Source organism: Diabrotica undecimpunctata, chromosome 7 (genome assembly GCF_040954645.1).
Source record: "Diabrotica undecimpunctata isolate CICGRU chromosome 7, icDiaUnde3, whole genome shotgun sequence".
Lineage (NCBI taxonomy): Eukaryota > Metazoa > Arthropoda > Insecta > Coleoptera > Chrysomelidae > Diabrotica > Diabrotica undecimpunctata.
This window is the reverse complement of record NC_092809.1, coordinates 27,915,357-27,937,648: the sequence shown is the minus strand read 5'-3', so window position 1 is coordinate 27,937,648 and position 22,292 is coordinate 27,915,357. Positions and strand designations below refer to the sequence as shown.

At 33.4% G+C, this 22,292-nt stretch overlaps 1 protein-coding gene across 1 annotated transcript in view; it reads left to right on the top strand.

Moving 5' to 3' along the window:
* Nucleotides 1-22,292, top strand: part of r (carbamoyl-phosphate synthetase 2, aspartate transcarbamylase, and dihydroorotase rudimentary) — a 106,722-nt gene that overhangs the window by 78,031 nt on the left and 6,399 nt on the right. The window contains exons 7-14 of the mRNA XM_072536950.1: nt 647-1,181; nt 1,447-1,817; nt 11,104-11,460; nt 11,513-11,814; nt 13,493-13,746; nt 15,522-15,733; nt 15,794-16,002; nt 17,031-17,205. Of these exons, the coding sequence (XP_072393051.1) occupies nt 647-1,181; nt 1,447-1,817; nt 11,104-11,460; nt 11,513-11,814; nt 13,493-13,746; nt 15,522-15,733; nt 15,794-16,002; nt 17,031-17,205 (2,415 nt within the window). The remainder of the gene's footprint in view (nt 1-646; nt 1,182-1,446; nt 1,818-11,103; nt 11,461-11,512; nt 11,815-13,492; nt 13,747-15,521; nt 15,734-15,793; nt 16,003-17,030; nt 17,206-22,292) is intronic.

The window sequence follows — 22,292 nt, the reverse complement described above, 5'->3', positions numbered from 1 at the left end:
TTTGAGGAGAATATACGGCAACGTTCATTTCCGAGATCGGAAAACGGTAAACATAGAGATCATGTCAAACCAATACAGACCGAACAAAACTTGGTGAATGTTTTAGCATAAATAACGATTAATTAACATGTGTCCATAAGATCCATTACTGCGGAAACTCGAGTGTCTTCAGCTACAATTCAAACGATTTTAAAAAACCACTTACCATCCATTTAAACTGTGTTTGATTCATGAATTGCGATCCACCGATTTGAATCGAAGACTAACCTTCATTACCATAATGCAAGTGATGATGCAAGACACTTATGACTTTGTAACTAGAATTTTGGGGAGTGATCCATAACCATGGGATTGTAAATCGCCTTAACTCTTATTATTGAATGTTTTACTTTTGCAAGTGCTGCAAGATAGTCGTTATAAGTCGGTAATTAAGTAATTTACCGTGCAACGACTTATCTTCTGTACACTTTACACGTAAGGTCAAGGTATCTGTTAACTGAAATTTTACCAGTGCGCAGTTTCCAAGGAAATCTACAAAACCACTCATTTTTGCACTAATGCATTGTACACTCGACAAAACTGTATAATACGTATACATTTTCTTATTGGTCAAAAGTAAATAGTTATCATTTTCTTTTTGTTTCAGGTAGAATCAGTGCAATGGACTTTCGACTCAATAGACGACATCACAAGTCAAGGTGAACTAAAACCTCTTGCAGAATTTCTGTCCAAAAAGCAATTTGATCTTGTCATCAATTTGCCAATGAGAAATGGCGGTGCCAGAAGAGTGTCATCTTTTATGACGCATGGATATAGAACTAGAAGACTGGCTATAGATTATTCCATCCCGCTGATAACAGATGTAAAGTGCGCTAAATTGCTGGTGGAAGCCCTGCGTATTATTGGAAGAGCCCCTTCGATGAAAACTCACATCGATTGTATCAGTTCTCGCAACATAGTAAAGCTTCCAGGTTTCATAGATATCCACGTCCACGTGAGAGAACCTGGAGCCACGTACAAAGAAGACTACGCATCGTGTACAGCTGCTGCTCTAGCTGGAGGTGTCACTCTTATTTGTGCGATGCCTAACACAAATCCCGCCATTGTTGACGAGGAGTCCTTTGCGTTGGTTAAAAGGTTAGCCAAAGAAGGCGCCAGATGTGATTATGCTTTATTCGTAGGTAATGTAGAGCTCTTACTCTTATTATTACGTACATATTTTTCTAAAGCTATTTTTTTGTGGCGTTTTAAGGTAGATACTATTTTATTGGGAATAAGCCACAATTAAAGGTTAAAATAAGTTTCAATTTCCACTTCGGAAATAGTATTTACATATTTTGTTATTAAAGAAAATATACTTACTTCGTAATTGATTGGCCAATTGATTTGGAAAAAATTATGTTACATTTCCTGGTAGGACTTTTACCCTAGACTTCATACTTTTAGGCGCTTCTTCGGACAACACATCAATGATCTCTGAGTTAGCAGCAGAAGCTGCAGGGTTAAAAATGTACCTTAATGAGACATTCACCACTCTCCGTCTAAGGGACCTTGACGTCTGGTCCAAACATCTAGCCAATTGGCCAAAGAGGGCCCCTCTTTGCGTCCATGCTGAGTCTCAGACGACAGCAGCAATTATTCTTTTAGCTAGTCTCCAAAACAGACCAGTTCATATATGTCACGTTGCCAGAAAAGAAGAAATACTAATCATTAAGGCAGCCAAGGAAAAAGGATTAAAAGTTACATGCGAAGTGTGTCCTCACCATCTATTTCTTTCAACTAATGATATCGAGAAAATCGGAGCTACAAAGAGTCAGGTACGTACAGAAGATAAAGAATATTATTTTATTAAATCATTTATATCACCATGGCGTTATAGTTCTTAAAAATCCATGAACCTTTTCTCTTTCCATGTATAATTGTTATTGGTTTAATCGAATTCGAGTATTTTGTAGTAACCCAGCTATCTACCCACGATCTCTACAATTTTGTACAGTATGTACCTATTATTCTTTTTGTATTAGAAGCTCACAACTACAGTCGGTTCACAATTTGTTGATAGCTCACTACAAGTTTAACCCTAATTAGAAAACTGAAATACAGAGAGGATAGGTAATACGATATAATAGTAAAAACCAACCTAAAACTGACGGTTTAAGACGTTTTCGACTAACCCACCTTATATCTGAAGGAATACAATACCTTATAATCCTATTACGGGGGTATTTTGAATGGTTAGATATGAACGACCAGTGTCGTAGAGTATATGATTGAAACATTTATTTGAACTAAATAAATATATTTTTTAAATTGTACTTATGTAAATTGTATTTTTTTAATAAAACTTATTTATTTTATTCAAAAATAAAAAGTTTCTTGCCATTTGTAAAAGATACATTTATTTAATTAAGGAAAAAGGCGCCAAATGTCGCCTGGCAAAATTTCCAATGTGTTTTAAATGTATCCATTATTTTCGAATCCGGAGAAAACTAATAAATATTTTTGAAAAATTTAAACGCAGAATGAAAGATTACATTATTACTCAGGGCAGAAAGTCCCTGAAAACTTCTACAATGTTTATTTTAATATTTTATGTAACAGGGGTGAAAATAAAAGAGAAAATATAGTATAATTTTTAATTGAAAATATTGCATGCAAAAGAAACTTTACAACTATTATTACTTACCTTATATAATTACGATTAGAAAACTATTCAAATTCAAAATAAATAGGATCAACTTCGGAATCCGAGTCATCTCGAGGGTTAATAATTAGCGGTTGTGTCTCTACGGTCGCATCAATTATGTTATCAAGATCCCACATTTTTTGTTCTTCTTCTATTACATGCCTTACTGCATCTTTCCAGTTTTGTTCTGTAATATGTTGTAAAAACTCGTATAACAATTCACATACAGCTTGTATTTTATATAACGTATTTTTTCTAGCAACATAACTTTTCATTTGTGCCCAAATGAGTTCAATTGGATTTATTTCGCAGTGGTAGGGTGGAAGTCTAAGGACTGTAATGTTTCGCCTTTCCGCCATTTTGTCAACTACGTATTCCTTGAACTTAGATTTGTGTTGCCGGGCAATTTTTAGAAGTTCTGCTTTCACCATTCCATCTTCGTAAGGCAGATACTTATTCCGCAGACAGTCAAGAATATCCTGTTTCCTCCACGCAGTCGTTGGAAGTCTTTCTACTAGTCGTGAATGATAAGGTGCATTATCTAATACTATAATTGAATTTGGTGGTATGTGTTCAATCATCTGCTCAAAATACTCTTCGAAAACATCAGCTGTCATCTCCTCGTGATAGTCTTTTGTGCTTTTGGACTGAAATTCCAACAAACCATGCTTAACAAATCCTTTTTCACTGCCAATGTGAGAAATTATTAATCTACTGCCTTTACCAGAAGGTGGGGAGATACCAGTAGACCAACCTTCCATAAAGGCTTGCCTGGAGCTTAATATATTTTTATCTGACCAAATTTTTTTTAGAGTATGACCTGAGTTTACCCACGTTTCATCCTGGTAGAAGATGGGCCTTCCTTCAGCCCGGAATTTTCGTATGGATATTAGATAATTTCTTCTCCAACATATTATCTCCTCCCGGTAAATCAAAAGTGATTTTCGGTCTGATTTCTCCCACCGGAAATTTAATTCTTTTAAAACTTGCCACAATTTAGTTCGTCCGATATGAGGCAAATCCGGGTCGTCTCTAACTTCTTGTAAAATTTTGTTTAGGTTCGGTATTTCTTTTTTGAAAAAAAATCCATGAATTTTCCTTCGAATACCATTTTTGGCAAATTCATCAATTTCAATAGGCTTTTTCCCTCTCTTTAAGTGTTCGTTTGTGTTTGGGTTAGCTATACCGTGTTTTTTTCTTTCTGATAGGAACCTATATATAGTTGACTCTCCTACGCCAGTCATGTTGGCACAATTTTCGACTATGTTGCGAACAGTGTTTGTGGGATTCTGAGAAATCAGAGCATCGTGAACATTCAGGACAATAGTCTTCTCTCTTGGTGAATAGACAGACTTACTGACTGTACGCAACAGTACCGGTGTAAAACTTGATGATGAAGCCATCACAAACAATCCAACAAAACGAGCACGAGCGAAAGGTACGTATATGTTCGTAGGTATATGGAATAAAAAATCACTCACGCACTGCATATAATTCGCAAAAGAAATATTCGAGACGCTAATTACAGCCGTAGACGCGGACACACCGACGAGCCGTAAATTACATGCGATCAAAAACGTACTAAACAAAAAAATTGTTTTCGTTCGTAATAACTTCACCCTTTTAAGTTAAGTTTCGAATATAAACTGAACAAACGAGGCACGTGGCCAAAGCATATCCATTATATTATTAAAAATCAGGGGAATTCCATCCTAATTATCTTGCAACGAATAGTACCTTCGGATATGAATTCCAGGATTTCTAGTAAAGTGATTAAACGCGAAGATTAGTATTGAAATATCCAAAGAGATAAGGTATTCTTATTTACAAAATTGTTAATGGTTAAATTCTTATTATACATAACATTAGCCGTGAAAGTTTGAATTGTTTTTTTGCTAAATATATTAGTATTAAAATATTATTAATATTATATATATATATATATATATATATATATATATATATATATATACAGTAGTCTCTCTCTATAACGATTCCCTATATAACGATAATTCCTCTATAACGATGAAAATAGTAAACGTTGGTTGGTTCGTCATAAGAACAATGTAATAATTATTTCTCTATACCGATATCGTTCTCTCTTTATAGCGATAACTTTTTAGCGTTCAATAGTTGATGACAAATGTGTTATTGTGTTTAAAGTTCACACTATCTGAGTCACGAGTGGCAAGGTCATTGTCCAGCGGTTGTTTTGTTTTGTGAAGTGCTCTCGGTGGAGGAAAAGTTATCGATAACTCGAGCAATAGAGAAAGGTGAAAAGCAAGATCAACTACGGGCAAATCAGCGGAGAGGCTCGCGATGTTAACAAAAACGTAACGTATGATTGGCTAGAAAACGTTTGGCCTGGACTGAAGGCACGATATGCGTCAGACGACATTTTCAATGCGGATGAGACTGGATTGTTTTTTAAAATGACACCAAACAGAACTTTAAAATTTAAATTGGAAAAGTGCGTTGGTAGAAAGCTCTCTAAGGAACGCATTACAGTTTTAATGGCCGCTAACATGACAGGTTCGGTAAAGCGAAAATTGTTAGTGATAGGGAAGTCGAAAAACCCGCGTTGCTTTAAAAACATAAAAAATCTACCTGTGACCTATGAAGCAAACAAGAGTGCGTGGATGACCTCGGAAATTTTTGAAGAAGCGATAAGAAAGTGGGATATCGAGCTTAAAGGGAAAAAAATTCTTTTGCTTGTAGACAATTGTCCTGCTCATCCTGTATTGCGCGACCTTCAAAACATCGAACTCTGTTTTCTGCCAGCAAAGACAACGAGTTTCCTTTAGCCCATGGACCAAAGTGTCATCAAGAGTTTGAAAAGCTATTACAGGAGAAGACTTTTAATGGAATTGGTTGAGAATAATGGCGGTCTTAAACTAAACATTCTTGACGCCATCCTAATGATTAGTAAATCCTGGGACGAGGTAACGAGCAATACAATAAAACATTCCTTCAAACACGCAGGATGGCTGGAAGATCAAGGATTGACTGATGAGATGAAGATGACCTGCCATTAGATGTTTGGGCCGGACAGTTTGAACTTACTATCACCTACGGACCATAAGAGCTAACAGATTTTGAAGAAGTTGATGAAAATGTAGCTACAACATCTGGACTTTCTGACGGGGACATCCTGCAAGCCGTTCGTGTAGAAGAAGAAGAACACAGTGATTCGGAAGTGGAAGCAGAGCCAGAACCAGCTCCGACCCCTAAGCAGGCATTGGATGCAGCAAGAGTACTGCATCGATTCTTCATCCACCAGGAAGACGATATGAGTGATGCGGAAGATTCGATGCATCTTCAGGACAAGGTCAGGTCAGTTCTGTGAAAAGGGAAAAGAAGACAGACCAAGGTGACAGATTTTTTTGGTAATGTAGGCTAAATATATTTTACAGTAGCATATTATTTTTTTATTGTACAGTACACATGTTTTAATTGTAAAGTAATTTTGTATACTGTATTGCTTATATTATTCGTTAATAAATCTATGTGGAATATAATGTTAATTCATTTATAGTCGTTTTGATAATTTTTTTAATTAAAATATGTTATTTAGTACAGTATTATTAATATTACAGTACCGAATTTTGTCTCTCTCTGTATAACGATCTCTCCTTATAACGATGAAAATTCCCGGTCCTTTGCATATCATTATAAAGAGAGAGGACTGTATATATATATATATATATATATATATATATATATATATATATATATATATAACAGTATTAAAAAATATTATATTAATATTTAATGAATAAACACCTTAGGAACGCCTATAATTTACGACCGTTTTATGAGTTTGAGGCACATTTCGTGCTCTCAACAATTTATGAACGGAGAATAATTTAAATCTACATGTCTGTATTGTTGATATACTGTTACTTGTTTACATACGTCATATATCTGATTATGTGAGCTACTGGTCTTTTATGTAAATAAAGAAGATTTAAAGTGACGGTTCTGTCCTTAAATTTCTTCTAATATGTTGTTACGTTAGTACAAGAGTCTAAATAGGTTAATTTTAAAATTGTTTGAATTTTAGTTTGAATTAAATACGTACGTATAGTGAATGCTACAAAAACATTGTGCAAGTATTAAGGATTTCCCGACCACGAACCACATAGATGGATTTTTCATATCTTTATTGTTGTCGGAACTGCAGCGTACTGTATATTTTAATAAATCACCACTTAACAAATCTGGTGGTGTCAGTGGTGGAGGTGGCTATCTATAGAGATATATGTTAACATAGACTGAGCATGCCAGCAACGAGTAGTGACGACATCTTTTACGGTTGTTCGGTCTGCCTCTCTCTCTAGCGCATTGAAACTCCCCACTCGCTATCTCTCTCGAACAAAAAGAGACGGTGCTATACTTACTTGATGTAAGATAGAAACACAACTAACAATGACAACAAAAATGGTGTCGTCACTTAGCTCTACAGACTGCTCGGTCTATGTTAATATATACATATATGATCTAGATGTATCATAAACGGGCAACTCTTCGTTTAGAATGTGACAATATATTTTTTAACCTATAAAATTATGTTATCTTTAATTGCCAAGTATACTTTAAAGATCAGGAATTTAAATGCCTCATATTTGTCGCCAAAAATCAAAACCGAAAATGCAAAAATTGCATAAGAAAGCTGCACTCATCACTTTAAAAACGCTTTTTGATTTTTGCCGATAGGACACTGATCAAAAGATCGAATTTTTACCGTCCAATTGATACAAATTGTCTTTAAAATTGATTTCACGCGAGGTCACTTCATGGGATGTTTTTGAGAGAACGGTTTTTTCTATACAAAAAGTGCCAATAAACATTTTTGTTCAAAATTATTTCAGCTAGATTTTTTATTTGAAATATTTTTTTCTACGACGCACCGATACTTAGTAAATCGACTTTTTCCGTTTTTTCCCCTACAAGGGGTGTTTAGGGGAAGCCGTGGGGTAGGAATAGTAAACTTTTTTGTATATTTTTTGGGCTCCCAAAATTAACATTCTCAGAAACATTTAGCTTGTTAGTATGATTTTTAGAGGTTCAGTGGCTTTTTCGTCTCTGACGACAGGAGTATAAATAAATTACGTTATTTATAAGAAAAATTAAGCATTTCCGGCATTTGGTAATGCGCTTTTTAGATGGCTCTATTCGAGTTACGTCGGATTACACAAAAAATGAATTGCTTTATTGGAAGCTGAGAAAATTTATTCTTTTTACTTATACCGATTTTGATATTTGAAATTCAATTTGTTTCAATCTAATTTTTTTGATATTTTTGTCATGGACCTGTCATGGGCCATGGCAGGTCATGGACCTGCTCAGCTCAGCTCTATTGATAGATTTATAATCTACTGATAAAAGATACAAGAGAATACTTTAGAAAAAAATAGATTTCTGGAGACGTTCAGCTGGAAAATCTAGGCTAGAAAGAGTAACGAACAACAGAATAAGATAAATTATGAAAGTACAACATACAATAGTAGACGATATTGGTACCCAACAACTCAGACGGTACGGTCATGTACAGAGAATGTCTGAAGAACGTCTCCCAAAACAAGTCTTAATGTGGACCCCTCACGGTAGAAAAAAAAGGAAGACCCCGCCTTAGTAAGAGAGAAGGCATCAATAGAGAAATAAAAGACAGAGATATAGAAGAAGACTTATGGATGAATCGAGAGGAGTGGCAACTGGGTATCGGAAGAAGTAGGAGAACGTTTTAAACCGATATATATATATATATATATATATATATATATATATATATATATATATATATATATATATATATATATATATTCACTCTACTGATCTTGTTCTATAATATTCAATAACCTCTAGAATTGCATTGTACTGTATTTTTTGATACATGGAAAAAATTTTAAAGATACCTACTATCTAATCACATACCAAATCGGCGAAATGGTTTTAATTGGTTTCGTTTTTATCAAAATAATAATCGATTTATACTACTTTAGTAGATGATAGTTACTTCTAATATAAGATAAAATTTAATAATACTGTGTGAATAAAAACAATTAGCTAGCAACTTATCATATTCATTGTTCTATTTAAAATTATATTTGAAAGTCAATTCCTAATTTATCAAATTCTAATTTATGTATACTATTTATGTTTAAAAATTATTAATATAGTATTTTTACTCATCTTGGGCATATTTTGATACTTGATAGATCCATTGTCACCATCGGTATTTTTCATATTCGCATTCGCGAATATTCGCATTTTTTGCATATTCGCATTCGCGAAATTTGTGCGAATGTTTTGCGAATATGAATGTAAGAAAAATAAAATAATTTGAAGATTAGGTTAATAAAATAAAAATCCATTCACATTTGTTTTTTTATTAAGAAAATCTACCTTATTTTACAAGCATAGAAAACTATATAATTAGAAAACAAAAAATAAATGATGCAATGCAAACAAACAAAAACAAATTATTCTTGAAACTGTTATTATCCTGAAGTTTTTGATTTTAGACAATCATCTTGAAAAAGCTAAGAATTATTCAACTACAAACTAAAAATAGTCTATGTGTTTTTATGTAAAGAGATTAAACAAACAAACATAAACAGTTCGACTTCAGTTATATAAGTTCAGATAAATTTAGTAATTCAGCATTTTTCGGAACAAGATACATATAATGTACACTACACTGTAATGTAATACAGTACATGATTTGTATAATCGTTCTGAAAATTGCTGAATTACTAAATTTACCTGAACTTATCTAACTAAAAAATGAAACTGCCGGCAGTTATTCACTCCATTCATTCATTTCTATTCTCTATTGAAGAAACTACTTGCCGCAAATTACACCATCTTTGTTGATTATCAATTCAGTATATACTCATGATATTACTTTTCTGTTAGTTGTCTGAAATATATGTTAAATTTGGTGGAATAGCGGGAAATATTGGAAAACGGAGAAATAGTTCCAGAAACGAAGACATACTCGAAAAGAGACGACAGGATCCTTAAGCAGATTGCCCACTTAAGAAAGTGGTATTGCTGCCTGGCGTCATCTACTTTAAATTGGCAGAAAATAGACACCTTTATTTGTCTCTTACCTGAGTGGATCCCATATCCTAATCTAAAAGTACCTCTTCTGTCAATACCACAAAGACGAACCATGTCAGGTCATAATATGGTCGAAGAAGAGAGAAAAAAATCAAATACTACAAGTATAGAAAGCCTAATCTAACCTAACCTACTGTGGCGGTATTTCCCATAGACATATAATACAAGATAGACTGATCTTTGCAACACCAGTACGTTCCCCCGGTGCGACAGAGCAAACTGACGCAAAGCAGTCACTGCATCTCTTTCTAATGGGCCGGTTTTATCGACCACGTGACCATTCTCATTGGTCATTTAGGTCACATGGTCAATAAACCCGGTAAATTAGAAAGAGATAAAAGGACTGCTTTGTGTCAGTTTTCTCTGTCGCACTGGGGAAACGGGCTGGTATTGGAACGCTCAGTCTATCTTGCATTATATGTCTATGATATTTCTTTAGGTATATTTCCCTAAAACAATTAAAAGGCGTATCTGTCAAACCTATCTTAACTTATCTTTATTAAAGTATGTGACATATAGATGTTAATCAGTAGTTGGGAAAGATACAGTCTCTTTTTATACCTTTTTATATCTCAATACTAATGTATGTAAGTAATAGAATCTTTGTCATTAAATTAATGTTTTATGTCTATCCGAAAACCGGAAGATAAGCTTTTCGATGAACCGTATTGATCGAAATATGAATAGGTTTGCATTAAATGTATCCCTGCTATCTTCATGAACAACTATTATATATAACTATTTAATATCATGTCATTTTAATTCTCTTATATTTTTCTCCCCATCCCAAAGGTTTTTAAAGAAGACTCTGTGTTATTTACTTGTGGATTATTAAAAAAATGTTAAAGTATTGGTCGGATCATTGTGTTATTGAAAAAAATTGAAAAAAGTTATTTGAGATGGGCATGTTTTAAAAAATAAGTTTGCTATTCTTATCTTAGACCATTAAAACTTATAGACACGCCTTGTACCGAATCGTTGAAGCTAACACCTTCTGCGCAAGTGACGTCACAATATGGCAAGAACTCTAACGTTAGATTGGATTTTTCGAAAAGCCCTAATAAAATTACCTAATTTTAGATGAATTTTAATAAAACTGCAATTAAATGTTTTACATAAACTTTTAAATCAATTTTTAATTTAAATAAATTATAAATAACCCCACTGTGCGTGGCGAACTCATTTTAGTTAACTTAACCTAAAAAGACAGACTATTTTACTTGTATATAAGAATTTTATACTGTTTTGTTCTGTTCTTCAATAAAATTATTTGAAACTCCAATATTTTTTAGGTTAGACCAGTTTTGGTATCCCCAGAAGATCAGCAGGCTCTTTGGGATAATCTCAGCATTATCGACTGTTTCGCCACAGATCATGCACCTCACACGATTGAAGAAAAGCTTAGCGAGAAAGCTCCCCCAGGCTTCCCAGGACTAGAAACAATTTTACCGCTTCTACTTAACGCAGTCAATGAAGGTAGAATAACTTTGGAGGATCTTATAAATAAGTTCCACAAGAATCCTAAAAGAATATTTAATTTGCCCGAACAGCACAACACGTACGTTGAGGTAGATATGGAAGAAGAATGGATTATTCCCGAAGCTATGAGTTATAGTAAGGCCAAGTGGACACCATTTGCAGGAAAAAAAGTATAACCAACACATCAATTAGTATTTTAAAAATGATAATAACTTGTTTTAGATAAAAGGCGCTGTACATAGAGTTGTTCTTCGTGGGGAGGTAGCTTATGTTGAGGGACAAGTTTTAGTTCAACCAGGTTTTGGTCAGAATGTTAGAGAATGGGATAAAAGATTGTATACTACTTCCGTCGAAATGAGCCGACCTTCCTCAACTTTGGCATTGGACAGACCTTTATCACCGTACTTATTAAACAACAGCCTTGAATATGATAATGATAGGCAGACTAATGAGATATTCTCCAAACTTCTATCTGGAGAAGGTAAAGTCCACTTTGCCAATGAAGCACAAACTTTCGATTCTAGGTAAGAATTATAGCAAATTAAACATATATTAAACCATATTTATATTTAGAATTAAATAAGAAAATTTAATTTACATTAAAAGGACGAATATGGTAATATCAGATAATACGGTTAAAGTGTTCCTATTTGGCATTTCGATATGGTAAAATTCGATTGAAATTAAATTCTTTGATCGAAAGTTCAAATATCTTTCTCCCAGGAAAGTAGCGTTCTGAAGATATTTTCTTGTGGGATTTTAATATTGTTTACTATTTTTATTGGTAATTAACGAAGCGAAGGGTGGAATCGAAACTTCAAAATACTGTAGTGTATTTTAAACTTCCCTAGTGATCTAGTGAACTAGTGATTAATTCCCAAGAAAATAGTAAACAATACAAAATAAGCAATTTTTATCTTTTAGATTTCATATTATTACTAAAAAATATGAACTATTTTTTTATTTTATGTAGGACAAGTAAAAGACACATAATGACACAAAAATTACAACATTTATTAGTCATCGCCAAATAATTTCCATTGATACGACTTTCTAACCATCGTATGGCAATCCAGTCTTCCTTTATAACGAGTTTCCATAGTTTTAATATTCTGATAGAATATCTCTATCAGAATATCTCTCCCTGTTCCTTACCAAAGTTATTATCAGTTTTCCAAGTCTTGTTATGCCAGAAAATTAAATTATTTTTTGAGGAAAAAAGACAACAGATCTCTATCTTTTTACGATAAAATGTAATGTTAGTAATTGGATATAGTAGATTGGCCTATTTATTTATATATGAAGGCTTATTGGATGGGTTCAGGTCTCTAACAAGTTCATTCAGTCCTTGTTGATTAACACGTTGTGGGCTTCTCGGATGTGCTTGAAAATCACTGTGATTATCCGAGACCAACTACTCAACTTCATCCATAGTTTATGTTCCTTTATCATCTTCTAGGAGTGTAGAATAGATTACTGAATATTTTAATGAGTATTTCTTCAGAATGCGATACTAGCCCACTTGCTGAATCTAGGTCGGCATATGTCCATTTTGGTTTATTGTTTTGATTGATGCCTTTAATATTTACATTACAAAAATAACAATAATCGTGATGGTTTCCACCAAATCATTCGCACTCCAAACTTTAGACTTCTCCTTTTCAATTGACGATTGCTGCAAATGTTCAACGCGGGTTTAACATAAAAAATGGGAGCCCAAGATTTATCCTACTCTTCCAAGTGGGCTCCAAAATAGACCAAATAGCCTGTTTTTACAAGAGTGGAAATAGGTTTTCTATTTTCTTTTAAAATATATTTATCACATATTACAAAAAAAATTGATTTTAAACGGATATCATAAATTTACTTATAAACACTAATGGTAAACTGAAACTTATAAAGATAAAAATATATATTTTATAAAATATGTTGTGGATCCGTTGGCCAGCCGGTCCAGGGCGCTCACTTTACCTAGAATAGTAGAGTGCGTTTATGTTTAACTTAAAAAAGTTTAAAATAACTAACTATGTTTATCTCTTATCACTAAGCTTGCTTATTATTATCACTTCATCATTATTAAAAATCATGTTATTATTTCTAAATAAAACAAATATTCTTTACAATTACAAATAAGAGTAAATTGTTTTAAATTAGAGCACCAATATTATTATTGTTTAATAATTGCTTAATTTCAATTTACAGGATATTGTCTCCTATTCCACCACGAATTAGAACGGAAAGTTTCTCAAACACTGCTGACAAGAAGTCCAAGGCAGATATTGCTTCGGATCAGGCACAACCACATCACATTTCCCATCATCACCATCCTTGGTTTAACAAGCACATCGTAACCGTAGACACATTTACAAAAGATGAATTAAATGATATCTTTAATTTAGCGCAAACTTTAAGGGCATATGTTGTTAAAGACAAACCTTTGGATCACGTTTTAAGAGGTACGATTTTTCATTATAATTTAGATTTTATAATTAATCTAAGATCAAAATTAAAGTTTGATAAGTTGGAATAACAATGTCGTATGGTGGTGAACAGTTGCTGATAAAAAAGGAAAGATACAGTTAAGTTGATTAAATATCAAAAAAGGCTACGTCGGAAAAAAGGTATAATAGCCTTCATCGACCTAAGAAGTTGCTGGATGTGTCTTAAAATGTCATCATCAAACTGTACTCATCCACTGCTGTACATAAGTCTTCGTCGGCTCTTTCGGTCTATCTTTGTTTTGTTCTGCTTGTATCTAATTACCGCTAACATGCTTCAAGTCGTCAGTCCATCTGGTTGGTAGGCGGCTTCTGTTCCATGGTGCTTCTGGTCTTGGCTTCCACAGTACGTGTAGTCCATAAATTGTCAGATAATCGAGCGACGTGTCCTGCCCAATTCCATTTTAGCGACGTGATTCTTTGGATAGCTTCTATTGTTTTTGTTCTATGGCGTATTTCTTCGTTTGCGTCTAGGTCTTTCAGAGAGACATCCAACATCTGGCGCTACATCTGTCAGTACAGGTAACACACACTGGTTAGTAACACACACTGATTAGTAACACACGCTAGTTAAAGATCTTCATTTTTAGGTATATGGTTAGGTCCGATTTAAATACATACTTGAATTTACCAAATGCTGCCAGGTTAATCCTCTGCGGCGTGAAAGCTCTCCTGATTATTTCTGCTGAACCGATTTTCATGACCTATAAGTATTTATTCGACATAGTCTGCTCAATATCCTTTCCGTCAAGAGCAATACTACTATTTAGCACTAGATTAGTCATTTTTGTCTTACTTATGTTTATCATTAGACCGACCTAAGCTAACTTACACGATTAGCTACAAGGATGATGTCATCAACGAATTTCAAATTACTGAGCCATTTATGTTGAGATACTCGTTGTCCAAGAATATCTCAGTACCAACTGATTATTGTATTCTGTAGACTAGTTTCAGACTATCAGATTCTTTATCATTAATAAATGGTCGTTAGTGCTGTATCCCGATCCAAATTCAGGTTGTTCTCGGGGCTGATAGAAGTTTAACTTAGCCTCCAGTCTATTTTTGATAATAAGTTTATATGTTGGGTGGAAATCGCTTATGGATTAAAATTATTTCTGAGCTGGCCCTCATTCTTTGCTGTAGATTGGTTCTTATACGAATAATCTGTATTATATTCAATATATTTAACAGAGTTAAGTAAATATCATGATATCCATACCTAAGAGCTGTCAGAGGTTAGCGTCAAAAAATAAAATCTATGATATTAGCAATTAAACATGAACCAAAAAAAATTGATTTTTAAGTTTATATATAAAATTTGTTATGGTTAACTTTTATATGAATTGAGTTCCATAAAGGATGCATGAAAAGATTGATTTTTACTCCAAATAATTATATTATTCTAAATTATACCTATTAATAATTGGTGCACAATATTTTTCATTAATTTGTTTCTAATATAAATAAATAACATTCAAATTTTTGATAAATGGTTATCTCATACATAATCTGTCTAATATTCTATATAGAATGTAAAACTAAAATAATATAGGGTGTCCCATTAAAAATAACAAGTGATGACCTCTAGATAAGATACAGTTATGGAGGAGTACAATTTTTCAGATTTTATATTTGACTATGGAAATATGTTCTTTCATAAATTATAGAATGAAAAGAGTTTTGATAATGGAATAATTGTAGTATATATGTTTAAACTCTCTCATTTGTAGGCAAAATAATGGCTTCTATGTTCTATGAAGTGAGCACAAGAACTAGTTGTAGTTTCGCAGCAGCTATGCAAAGACTTGGTGGAAGAGTAATATATATGGATGAAACAAGTTCTTCAGTTAAGAAAGGGGAATCACTAGCAGATTCTGTGGTTATTATGGCAGGATACGCTGATGTAGTAGTTTTACGACACCCTATTCCTGGCTCAATACAAGTAATATTAATTTGTTTAAAAGTTTATCTAAACAAATAGTACACGTTCATTTATTTTTAGAAAGCTTCACATCACTGCAGAAAAGCTTTAATAAATGCCGGTGATGGTATAGGAGAGCATCCAACCCAAGCTCTATTGGATATTTTCACGATAAGAGACGAAATTGGTACAGTTAATGGACTTACCATTACTTTGGTGGGCGATTTGAAAAATGGACGAACCGTTCATTCTTTGGCAAGGCTATTGACTTTATACAATGTGCAATTAAGGTAAATATGTGTAAGCTTTAATTTCTATTACATATTTGTTGGAAAGCTGGAAAAGTAAACTGCAGTTAATGAGGAATTGTTCGAGGTACTTCTAGTGTTCTTCAGTCGTTCCCGATTTATTCTTATATTTTACTACTCTTAGTCACCTGCTCTAAGATTATATACATGAACTATACCCCTTATTATACCCTTAGTACGTAATCAAATATACCTACTATAGTTCGTCCCAAACCCTTCTTTCATTGCGTCATAATTGATCGAATTCTCTCTAACACATTAAGCTAGAAGTGACAGAAAAAAACGTGAGTCTGTGATTATTATACATAGAACTTGGAAAATTATTTATCGTAAAGCTAATTCTAGTTACGGATGTATAATTGGTTGGAGTTTAGAATACGCTAAATAGATATCCAATCAATGATGCGCATAAATATAATTTGACGCAGAAGGTCTCGATCTTGACAGTACTTTCACAACGTCAACTGATAAAATAATTGTCATTCCAGGTTAGTATTATCAGACATTTTACAGTGTTTTAAATTTAATTTTGTATTTATTGTCATAAAAATATTTTAAATATGCCGAGTTATATCGAGAAAGAACAAATGTATTTATTGTCATAAAAATATTTTAAATATGCCGAGATATATCGAGAAAGAACAAATGTATTTATTGTCATAAAAATATTTTAAATACCTATGCCGAGATATATCGAGAAAGAACAAAGACTAATATTAAAATTATTAAATTATTTTCAATTAGAAAAAGAGGGATTACGATCCTGCAACTGTCAAATTTAACTAAAATGACATGCAATAATTCTCGACATATTATGTCAAAATTAGTGACGCACTGAAAGAAGGGTTTGGGACAGACTGTACGTATTATTCATTCAAAAATATTTCAACTTAGGAGATACCAGAGTTATGAGTAAAACAGGAAAAGGAGATACACACTTCTCTAAAGAGAAAAGGCAATTCATACAGAGAACATCGAATTGTGTATAATTTATAATATTTTTATTTTAGATATGTCAGTCCGCCAAATTTGAAAATGCCTCAACATGTAACGGCTTTTGTAAAATCAAAAGGTATACCCCAAGAAGAATATAGTAAATTAGAAGATATTCTACCTGAGACAGATGTCTTATATATGACTAGAATACAACGAGAGAGATTTACTAGCCAAGAAGAATATGATGAGGTAATACTATATATATATATATATATATATATATATATATATATATATATATATATATATATATATATATATATATATATATATATAATCGAATTTAAAATTTAGGACAATATTTATAACTGTAAGTGACTACTTGTGGGTTAATGTAATTTTATGCTGCTGTCTGCTTATTACTGAATTGTTAATACTTTTTTATAATAACACCACACATTTAACTTCTTTAAAATTTAAAAGTTTTAATTTTTTTTCTTTAGAAATGATAATGAATCATCAAAAGAAATGGAGAGCCACTTAAGCGCAAATCCAGACTAAACAAATAATCAAGAATATTGATAAAAGCTCTTTGATGGAATTCATTAAAAGAGAGATTAAAATAGTGACCGATATGGTGACTGGACATTGTCGTTTAAGAAAACACCTCTACAAAATAAGCAAGGTGAATGAACGATAATATAGAAAATGCGAAGTAGAAGAAGAGACTGCCATAATACACTGATGCTGGGATATGAAACAGAAATTTACTGGAAATCTGAGGCTTGAACCAGAAAATACCCTTAAACTACCAATGAGAAAACTGTCGGCCTTCGTTGTGTCCTCAGGCCTTATTGGAGTTTAATGGAAAACGAACAGGGTAAACGTCTGCACAAAGGTGCTAGAGATTAAAGTATTTCACCTGAACTAAGAAGAAGAAGAAGAAGAATAGATACTGTTATAAAATTAATAAACGAATAAATTATAAACGAATCACTCAAGCAAAGAAAGTCTTAGGATGTCTAAATGGTATACTGTGGAGTAAAGAGATAGAAAGGAAGAAAATTTAATATATATGAGACCATGATTAAACCTACTCTTCTTTATGGCGCTGAAACATGGAGAATTAGTGAAAAGAACAAAGCAGTAGAGATGGATGCAATGAGAAGATCTTTAGGTATTTCCAGACGAGACCGAATCAGAAATGATGTAATAAAACAACGTATGGGAATAGAAGGAAATATAACTCAAGATATAGAGAAGAAACAATTAAGGAGGTATGGGCATGTTCAACCGATGCCAGCAACAAGACTCCCCAAAAAAGTAATAGAATGGCAACCGATAGGTCGACGGAAAAGAGGAAGACCCAGATTACAATGGCAACACGGCGTAAACAAGTCCATGAGCGAAAGAAATTTAACAACAAACGACTGCGAAGATAGGAAGAGATGGTGTTTAGGTATCGGACAACGTCGAAAGACGTTCTAAACCGATGTATATATATATATATATATATATATATATATATATATATATATATATATATATATATATATATATATCATCATCATCATCATCATCATCATCATGTGCAGCTTTATCAACCGTTTCCAATTACGGTTGATAAAGTTTATATAATTATATATATATATATATATTATAAATATATATATATATATCAATATATATATATATATATTTATACATATATCATCATCCAGCCCCGTTTTCACATCCATTGTTGGATATAGGCCTCCTCCAAACGTCTCCAGTTCTCTCTATCTCTAGCTGCTGCAATCCAGTTTGTTTCTATTCTCCTTAGGTCGTCGGTCCATCGGGTGGGTGGTCTGCCTCGACTTCGCTTGTCGGCTCTTGGTCTCCACTCCAATAATCTCTTCGTCCATCTTCCGTCTTCCATTCTAGCAACATGTCCAGCCCACCTCCACTTTTGTTTATTGATTCGCAGTATAATATCGTCAACGCCAGTTCGTCGGCGTATCTCCTCATTTCTCACGCGATCTTTCAAGGTCAGACCCAGCATTGATCTCTCCATTCGCCTTTGTGTTACCCTCAGTTTTTCGGCAGTAGCTTTCGTTAAAGTTAGGGTCTCTGCTCCGTAGGTCAAGACTGGTAGGATGCATTGGTTAAATGCCTTCCTTTTCAGGTGAATTGGAGTATTTGTTTTAAAAATGTCTCTCATCCTTCCATATGCCGCCCATCCCAACGTGATTCGTCTATTTAGCTCGCAGGTTTGGTTGTCTCTGGTTATTCTGATTTCATGACCCAAGTATGTGTATTTATCGATTAATTCTACCTTGTTGTTATTGATCTGTATCTCTTCGCTGGGAACCATATTGGTCATCATTTTGGTTTTCTCGAAATTTATCTCCAGCCCAGTTTCTTGTAGTATGTAATTCAGTTCTTGGAGCATGTCTTTGATCTCTCCCAGATTATCTGACAGAAGCACGATATCGTCCGCAAAACGTAGATGGTTTAATCTTTCTCCATCGATGGATATTCCTTTCTGTGGCCATGTTAGTCTTTTAAATGCATACTCAAGAACGGTAATGAACAGCTTTGGTGACATGGTATCACCTTGCCTGACTCCCCTTTTTATCTTTATCTTATTAGTTGCTGAATGTAGACTTATGGTTGTTGTGGCATTTTCATATATATTTTTAACTATATTACAATATCGGTGGTCGACCCTGCAATCTTGTAGTGCTCTTAAGATGGACGGTAATTCCACTGTATCAAACGCCTTTTTAAAGTCTACAAATATCAATGCCAAGGGACGGTTATATTCGTTAGTTTTTTCTATCAGGGTTTTTAGGCACTGCAGGTGATCATTTGTGCCGTAATTAGGGCGGAAACCGGCTTGTTCCCGAGGTTGGTAAAAATCCAGCTTTGCCTCTAATCTGTTCGTTATTATTCGGGTGTATAATTTATAAAGATGGTTAAGGAGACTGATTGGTCTGTATCTTTCCAGGTCTGCTATATCTCCCTTCTTGTGTAAGAGTACAGTTATTGAATTATTCCACTTTCTTGGGATATTTTGATTCCATAGACATAGATTAAAGAGCTTTTGAATTTTGGTTATCAGTACTGAGCCTCCTATCTTTATCTCCTCCTATCTATATATATATATATATATATATATATATATATATATATATATATATATATATATATATATATATATATATATATATATATATATATATATATATATATACATCCTACTATCATTTTCGCATCGATACATTATGCTTTTACCATCAATTTAGCATCGTCTTGCAAAGTAGCATCTGTATATCGACGCTACTTTACAAGACCTTAATAACTTTTTTCCTGTACCTGTTACAAGAATTTTAACCATCTCATTGATTAGAGTTTTGATACCGTGTTGGTATTTTAAAATATCTGCTTTCTCTCTTTATCCCTTACTGAGCTATATAAGTTTATTCCAGAAAATGTTTGAGTCTAAAATGATGGTACAGTGAAAATATTATATATATTTAGTTCAGGGTTTTACCGTTTACTCGCTGCCATTATATACATGAAAATGTATATCCCACTTTCATTATCAATCATTTTAGCATCAGAAATTTGGCATCGCTGTTGAATATAATATTACCCACAACGAAATAGTAAATTTAAGAATATATATATATTTTTTTCACCCACAAATCATTCTGGCATCATGTTTAGTTAAAAGTAACGGGTTATTATATATTGCAACTACCTATTGTATCTTCGCTCCAATTGGTCCAGTCGCGACGTACAGCCCCTCAAATGATAGGATTTAACCAATAAAATACAATAAGACAGAAAAATCAAATATAGCAGCATGTCAAAAAGGCTTTAATTATATATCTTCGTTTCTATAAGTCCAATCGTGACGTACAGTATCTCAAATGACAGGATTTAACCAACTGAAAACAATGAAATAAAAAAATTAAATACAGCAACATGTCAAAAGGGCCGTAGTCACGTATCTTCGGTTCTATTAGTCCAATCGTGACGTATAGTACCTCTAATGATAGGATTTAATATAAAGAATACAATGGGATAGAAATATAAAATGCAGAGCAATGTCAAAAGGGCCTTAGTTGTGTATCTTTAGTTCTATTAGTCCAATCATGACGTGCAGTACCTCAAATGAAAGGATTTAACAAATAAAATACAATGAGGTATAGGAATTAAATGGAGTAGCATGTCAAAATGGCCGTAGTTATGTATCTTCGGTCCTACTAGTCCAATCGTGACGTACGATACCTCAAATGATACCACTTAACCAATAGAATACAATGACATAGAAATCAAATACAGCATCACGTCAAAAGGGCCTTAGTTACGTATCTTCGTTTTTAGTGGCCCAATCATAACGTACAGTACCGCAAATGACAGGATTTAACCAATCGAATACAATAAGATAGAAATGTAAAATACATCAGCTTGTCAAAAGGGCCTTAGTTATGTATCTGCGGTCTTATTAGTAAAATCGTGACGTTTCGTACCTCAAATAATAGAATTTAACTAATAGAATACTATTAGATATAAAACTTAAATAGAGTAGCCTGGCAAAAGGCTTTTGACAAAATCTGACATAACAAAATGCTAGAAATATTGGAAACAGCGGGATTGATCGATAAAGATCTACGAATAATTACAAATCTATACTGGCATCAAGTGGCAATAATAAAGGTTGAACAAGAACTGTCGGATGAAATAAATATAAAAAGAATAGTGAGACAATGCTGTATATTGTCGCCTTTACTTTTTAACTTATATTCGGAGGAAATATTTAAGGAAGCCTTAATGGAGACAACCGAAGACAAACATAATTATATACAGGATGACGGAATAAAAGTTGGAGATGCCACACTGGACAGAGTAGAGAAACTCGTGTATCTCGGCAGTAATATCAATGAGAGCTGGGATCCAACCGCAGAAATTAAAAGCCGACTAGACAAGCCCGAGCTGCCTTTGTAAAAATGAGAAACGTACTTTGCAGTCACGATCTTAGTATTGACCTTAGAGTTCGAGTGACATTTGCTACATCTTTCCTGTCCTGCTGTATGGAGTGGAAGCGTGGACTCTAACTGAGGCTATACAGTTATATTATATTATAGGGCTGTGGGTATACAGACGACTACTGAAAATAAGCTGGGTCGACAGAGTTAGAAATGAGGAGGTCCTTAGACGGCTGAACCAAACTACACAACTGGTTAATATAATAAAGAAACGCAAGCTGGAATACTTAGGTCATATTATGAGACACCCTGAAAAATATAATCTTTTACATCTGATCATTCAGGGAAAGATCCAAGGTA